Source organism: Sinocyclocheilus grahami, unplaced genomic scaffold (genome assembly GCF_001515645.1).
Source record: "Sinocyclocheilus grahami isolate Dianchi unplaced genomic scaffold, SAMN03320097.WGS_v1.1 scaffold646.1, whole genome shotgun sequence".
Classification (NCBI taxonomy): domain Eukaryota; kingdom Metazoa; phylum Chordata; class Actinopteri; order Cypriniformes; family Cyprinidae; genus Sinocyclocheilus; species Sinocyclocheilus grahami.
In genome coordinates this window covers 2,120,096-2,127,137 of record NW_015505825.1, presented here as the reverse complement: position 1 = coordinate 2,127,137, position 7,042 = coordinate 2,120,096, and the positions used below count along the sequence as shown (strand labels likewise).

At 44.0% G+C, this 7,042-nt stretch overlaps 1 protein-coding gene across 1 annotated transcript in view; it reads left to right on the top strand.

The window, feature by feature from the left end:
* Nucleotides 1-5,851, top strand: part of ranbp2 (RAN binding protein 2) — a 65,032-nt gene extending 59,181 nt beyond the window's left edge. Inside the window, exons 27-30 of the mRNA XM_016242128.1 lie at nt 588-751; nt 827-1,100; nt 2,075-2,409; nt 5,169-5,851. Coding sequence (XP_016097614.1) covers nt 588-751; nt 827-1,100; nt 2,075-2,409; nt 5,169-5,477 — 1,082 coding nt within the window. The 3' untranslated portion in view covers nt 5,478-5,851. The remainder of the gene's footprint in view (nt 1-587; nt 752-826; nt 1,101-2,074; nt 2,410-5,168) is intronic.
* Nucleotides 5,852-7,042: the final 1,191 nt, after the last annotated feature.

Below are 7,042 nucleotides of genomic sequence, written 5' to 3'. Positions count from 1 at the left end.
GGTGTGTCGGTCAGGTGTGTGTGTGTGTGTGAGAGAGAGTGTGTCTGTGTGTGTGTGCGCGAGAGAGAGAGAGTGTGTGTGTGTGTGTGTGTGTGCGCGAGAGAGAGTGTGTGAGTGTGAGAGAGTGTGTGTGTGTGTGTGAGAGAGTGTGTGTGTGTGTGTGAGAGAGTGTGTGTGTGTGTGTGAGAGAGTGTGTGTGTGTGTGTGAGAGAGTGTGTGTGTGTGTGTGAGAGAGTGTGTGTGTGTGTGTGAGAGAGTGTGTGTGTGTGTGTGAGAGAGTGTGTGTGTGTGTGTGAGAGAGTGTGTGTGTGTGTGTGAGAGAGTGTGTGTGTGTGTGTGAGAGAGTGTGTGTGTGTGTGTGAGAGAGTGTGTGTGTGTGTGTGAGAGAGTGTGTGTGTGTGTGTGTGTGCGCGTGTGTGTGCGCGTGTGTGTGCGCGCGCGCGCGCGGGAGAGAGAGAGTGTGTGTGCGAGTTCACTGGCAGCAGTAATATGAATTAGTATTATGAGAGGGCTAGTATGTAATCATACCGCTGCTGTCAGCATTGATATTAGGAGTATGCCGTTTCATCGTGTGTTTATTTCTGCAGATGATCATTTCTCATGGTCAGGTGTAGGAACCACAGTCTTTAGAAGTACAGGGACACAAAAGGAAGAAGAAAAAACAAGCCATGAAACAGAAGAGGAGGGCCGTGATGAAGAGACGACTCGTAATGAGGAGATCCACTTTGAGCCGATCGTGTCTCTGCCTGAGGTGAGTGTTTGCTTTGATGCTGGTAGCTGTGCTCCTCGTGTCTCTGGAGAAGTGTGACGTGTGCTGATCCTGCAGGTGGAGGTGAGGTCTGGTGAGGAGGACGAGGAGATCCTGTTCAGAGAAAGAGCCAAACTTTACCGCTGGGACCGCAAGCTCAACCAGTGGAAGGAGCGCGGCGTGGGAGACCTCAAGATCCTCTTCCACCCGCTGAAGAAGAGCTACCGCCTGCTGATGAGACGCGAGCAGGTGCTCAGAGTCTGCGCCAACCACAGCATCAGCCCGAGCATCGAGCTCAAGCCCATGAACACCTCGGCTAACTCTCTGGTGTGGACCGCCACAGACTACGCAGGTGCAGCCCTCGCTCCTCACCTCACACACATGACCCGCAATACACACACACACACACACATGAAAATAAGCACAATACCTTCAAAATGATATGACTTGTTGAAATCGGACAAAAAATGTACTGAGCTACAGTCGCTTGAAGACGATAGTCAGCAGAATTGATTTAGAGAAAAATCAAGTTAAAGATTTCAAAGCAAAATCACCTAGCAGTGTTGCATATTTTCCTCCATTTCTTGTTTTAATAATAATTACTATATTATTAATCACAGTATAGCTGTCTTTTATTTTATCTTTGTCATTAAAAATAAGAACAAAGATGCAAATAAACCGTAGTTTAATCAAGAGCAGCGAGTGATTCCCTCTTTTCTTTGAATGTGTGATTAACATTGAGATCTATATTAAGACCTGCTGTAATGCGTGGATCTAATATAATGTTACGCTTCAGATTTTCCCCCAACCATTCACTAAACGTTCATGTAAGACATAATAGATTATGTTTGTGTAAATCTCGCATACACATATTTTACAATGATGTACTTTATAGTGAGATGGCTTGCTCTCGGAGAGGCACGACCGTTTTGTTTTCATCAGCATGGGTTTGAAAATCATATTTCACTGGTTTGGACTCGTATCATGAAGAATTCAATATGAATATTCACAAAGCTGGAATGCTGCGCTTTCTAACAATAGACCTACAACTTGTGATGAGAAGCAGCACAGCAGAGAAGAAGATACTCCTCTCAGAAAACATACAAATAAAGATGATTTTAGATGTTTAATCACTATTTGGAGCATTGGGATCCCTAGAAGAGGGCTTAATCAACTCGTTTTTGTGAAAACCTCAAATTCGACCAAAAATGACATTCACTTCTTTTGCCTGCAGCTCAAAATAAGACACTTTTTTTTTTTTTTTGCCAGCACGGGTCAGATCTCTCTCCCGCTGCTGTCCTCACGTCTGTATGTTTGTCCACACAGAGGGAGACGGGAAAGTGGAGCAGCTGGCGGCCAAATTCAAGACTCCAGAGCTGGCGGAGTCCTTCACACGAGCCTTCACAGACTGCCAGAGCCGCATGTGTCAGACTGACGCCGCTCAGACGTCTGCCGCCGAGGCGCTGTCTCGAGACTCCAACCCTGTGGTGTTCTTCGACATCACCGTAGATGACGAGCGTGCTGGGAGAGTCGTCATGGAGCTCTTCGCTCACATCCTGCCCAGAACGGCGGAGAACTTCCGGGCTCTGTGTACGGGAGAGATGGGCTTCGGTTACCGCCAGTCCATCTTCCACAGGATCATCCCGGACTTCATGTGTCAGGTGAGGACATGCTGATATTGTGCAAACTCACTGATGATGGGTTCTTTACCAAAACAGCATGAATATTCCTTTACATCAGTGCTTTGAAATAAATTCTCAATGTTAAAACGATCATCGTGCAACTGCTACCTATCAAATCAAAACATAATGAACGTCTGTCAGTAATGGGGCTGGGACAATAAATCGCAATTTAATTAATGCATCGCAAATAGAGAAACGATTCTGCATCGATTCTGAGATTTTCCGAATGCATCACGATTGATTCTGAGCTTAGTTTTTAACAGCAGATGGCGCTGTGTGCTTTAGCGACTGCTGCACTCTGCTTGCTTCCAGTTACTTACACACACACACACACACACACACAGTACTTGAACCTAAAATAATCATTCATACAGTTTGAAAGGGTGAGGTGAATTACAAGGGTGTTCATAGTGGGCTGTGTTTACATTAGTCTTGCGTCATAAAAGCATAAAAGCCAAGGTTCAAGTACATTTAACCACTTGCAGTAACGCACAAGCACTCTTCATGAGCGTTTGAGTGTGCGGTTAAAAACTAGATCAGAGCGCCATCTGCTGTTAAAAACTAAGCTCAGAATTGATTCCAGAGAGAATTGCGACGCATTCCCAAAATCTCAGAATAGATCCCAATAGATACATTTTTTCTGTGCTCGTGTTAACGGATCAGAGCGTTCACACTGCACACGGTTGCGTTCCAGGAGCGGTGCGTCTGCAGCAGGGCAGAGATCGAGTCTGAGTCGGTTTCTGCTGTGCTGCACGCGCCCAATTAAAGCGTTTAAGTTTTTCACTTCGGAACATTCATTCACGGATTTGCGCTACTGTCTTCACACACAGACGAAACTTACTAGAGAAGTGTGACATAATATACCTCTGTAAATATATACAATATAAATAGGGATGCACCGAAATGAAAATTCTTGGCCGAAGCCGAAACCGAACTAAATTAAACACTGGGCCAAAGGCTGAACACCGAATACCGAACACGGTTTTTCTGAGTTTTTTCCCCCATGTATTTTGCCCATTTTTTTTCCCACCATTGCATAAATTAAAAAGCCAAAATGTGCTTTTTACTGTTTTGTCTTGCTTTTGAAAAAAAACAAATCAATTACAAAACAACTATTTAAAAAATATTTAACACTGAACATTTTTGACATTCTAGCAGACATTATACCAACAAAGCACAATTTAACTTAAAATTAATAAGTTAGTAAAATAATAATTTTTGGCCATCTTGAATCAGGCATTTTTTACTGTACAGTTAAAAGCAGCCTTGCTGAGAAGAGACGAGTTCGTGCAGCGCTGTGTATTAGAAAACATAACGTTCTGCAGTTTATTTACAATTTTTTTTAATGCCATTTTGCGATTTCAATCATCATACAGTAACCAGCAACAATCCCCCCGTCCTCTTCTCATTGAAGACATGCGAAGCAGTGCTAAACAGTCTCTCGCTGTCGGTGCTTGTAACGATTTTTGCGTCTTTCTCCGACAGTTTCAATGCTTCCACACTGCTGACGTGTGTGCTGCATAATAAAGAGTGCGCGCCTCTCACTCTGCGCTACTTGCTGTATGATTGCTTCATATCATTGTTCGGTACAATTTATTCGGTCTTTTCGCTTATTCTGTTCGGTTGCCGAACATTCGGTGCATTCCTAAATATAAATTCACATCTCGCGCACTTTAATGCCCTTAGAACTGGAATCATGGCGGAATTTCATGTGAAGTCCACTTCGCAGGGCACTTACAGTCGAATAAGACCACGCTTGAATGCTGCTGTCTGAACAAGAGACCTCCTTACTGAAGGGAAAGTGTTGGCTGGTGTCACTATCTCATGAACGCGCCGGCGGATCTCCACCAAATTCGGGGGATCACTTCAGCTCGAGGAGCCCTCTCGAACGCCACCCTCCGCGCGTCAGTAGCCCCCTGGGATCGCTAGATCGGTTTCCAAACCCCGGGGGCTATCCACGCGGGGGGTGTCTCATTCGAAAGCGGGCCTCTAGACGTACACTCGATTCGCGTTCGAGAGGGTTCCTCAAGCTTAAGGCGTCCCCCGAATTTGGTGCGGATTCGCCGCGCCGTTACGGAGATATGGCCGTTCAAAGTTTCAATGGTTTTCCATAGACTTAAGCTTTAAAGCTCTTCATCCAGGTCGCCTGTAGCAAACAGTGGAGCGCGCTCTGCTGGACAAACTAAGTAATTACACAATTTCAAGCATTTTATCTGCGTTAAATGTTACGCATTTGTAATATCTGCGTAAAAAAAAAAGTTAATATCGCCGGCATATTCGCCGATACCAATATATCGGCGACAGGCTCATATCGGCCGATAATATCGGCAAAACGATATATCGGTCGGGCTCTAATATTAAGCTTGCTGATATTTGTAATATTATTGTGGGTTTCAACAGATAATAGAAGGATCTTAGTAAGCATCCAAGATTTGAATACTTAAATGCTTTTTAAATGTGTGTTTTGGTTGTGGGACAGCAGTTTGCACCAATTCTGTAGAATGTCCCATTGACAAAAAATCTAGTAGCATCTCAAGGAAAGTAAAAGGTCTGCTTGGAGTAACTGAACCTCTGGAGCGAGATGGGTCATTATGAACTAAGCACATTAAAAATGAGATGCAAACAGCTGGTTAAGGTGGCGGTCTGAAATATCTAGATTCTGGAGTGTTTCTGCTCCTAGCTGTGGTTTCTGATTTAAATGACTCAGGTGTGTGTGTTTGGGTCCTGCTGTCTCTCAGGGCGGTGATATCACCAGCCAGGATGGGACGGGAGGGAAGTCCATCTACGGAGGGAAGTTTGAGGACGAGAGCTTCGAGGTGAGGCACACGGGGCCGGGGCTGCTGTCCATGGCCAACCGCGGCAGAGACACCAACAACTCACAGTTCTTCATCACCCTCAAGAAAGCAGAGCACTTGGACTTCAAGCACGTAGCCTTCGGATTCGTCAAAGATGGCATGGATGTGGTGAGGAGAATCGGAGAGCTGGGCACTAAAGACGGGAAACCCACGGAAACCATCACCATCTCAGACTGTGGACAGGTTTTATGAGCTGTTCTACACAAACTACTGTTCATCATGTTTGAGACCGTGTTCCCTGAACTCTTGTGTAAATCAGAAATTGTATACGCAGTGGTTTTATTTTTGTCCTGTCTGTGTGTTAATAAAGTGGACGGCACTAGTTGACAATAAAATTAATGCAAAAAAAAGGAAAAACTTTATTTTATTACAGAGCTTGTTTACCCCAGAGTTTCCTCACATTTACAGGGGCGTAATTGGGCAGAATGTGAATCTTTTGAAGACTTTCTTTGTTAAATGTGTGTATTTGGTTGAAGATCACTTCACTGACACGAGGTCCCACACAAACACAGCCATGTTTCTTTCCACTTTGAACATAAAATAAACTTCTGACAACTTGAGTTTCACTATTTATTCAAAGTGTGTCATGTCATCATTGATGAGAAACTGTGCATGCTGTCAAATGCTTCTGAACCAAGTGAAAGCAAAGCTGCGGTTTCTCCTTTAGTTTTGACAAATGTTTCAGGAAAGCTGGTAGCTTACGTTACCTCGGACTAACCAGCAGTGACGTCAGGAGTTAATATTCCTGTGTGCACTGCAGTAAATGCACTCTTTAATTAAATTGAATTGTTTATAAGAGGCTAAATTAAACCTTTTACAGGCCTGGGTACTTTTACAGTGTTTTTATAAACTTTTTGAAGTTCGAGTTTATGAAAGCGGTAGTTCACCCCAAAATGTAAATTACCCCATGACGTTGTTCTTTCAGATGAATATAATCAGTTATATTAATGTCCTGGCTCTTCCAAGCTTTATAATGGCAGTGATTGGTGGTTGAGATTTTGAAGTCCATCCATCATAAAACGTGCCTCACACGGCTGCGGGGGGTGAATAAAGGCCTCCTGTAGCGAATCCATGTGTTTGTGTAATATAAATATCCATATTTAAAACTTTGTAAACCGCTAACTGTTGTACGTGCTTTCAAGAGAGAGTGGTGTAGCATAAGCCCCGGTGATTAGTGACAAACACAGAAGCTCAGTGAAGAGAGCAAAACAAAACGCTGGTCGAGAAGTAGAATTACAAGACGAGGATTTGCAAAGAAAAATGTTGGAGGATTTCCTTTGCTCCTGGTTCTTGTGAGACTAGCATATTCTCACCAGAGCTTATGCTACGCTACACCTACGTCATGGCACTCTCTCGTGAACCTGTGTACGACAGTTAGTTTATAAAGTTTTAAATATTAATAATTTTCTTTGAAAAACACATGGATTCGCTACAGGAGGCCTTTATTCACCCCCCGGAGCCGTGTGAGGCACTTTTTACTATGGCTGATGGATGGATGCGCTTTATTGGACTTCTATTGGACTACTGAAAAATAACACCCACCTACTGCCACTATAAAGCTTGGAAGAGTCAGGACATTTCTAATACAGCTGACTGGATTCGTCTGAAAGTCGTCAGTCATATACAGCTTGGATGCTTTGAGGGTGAGTAAATCATGGGGTCATTTTCATTTTTGGGTGGACTAACCATTTAAGGGAAATCAGGGGCGTCATGCACTCATTATTTTTGAGGGGGCACCAGTTGGGGGGGGGGGGGGC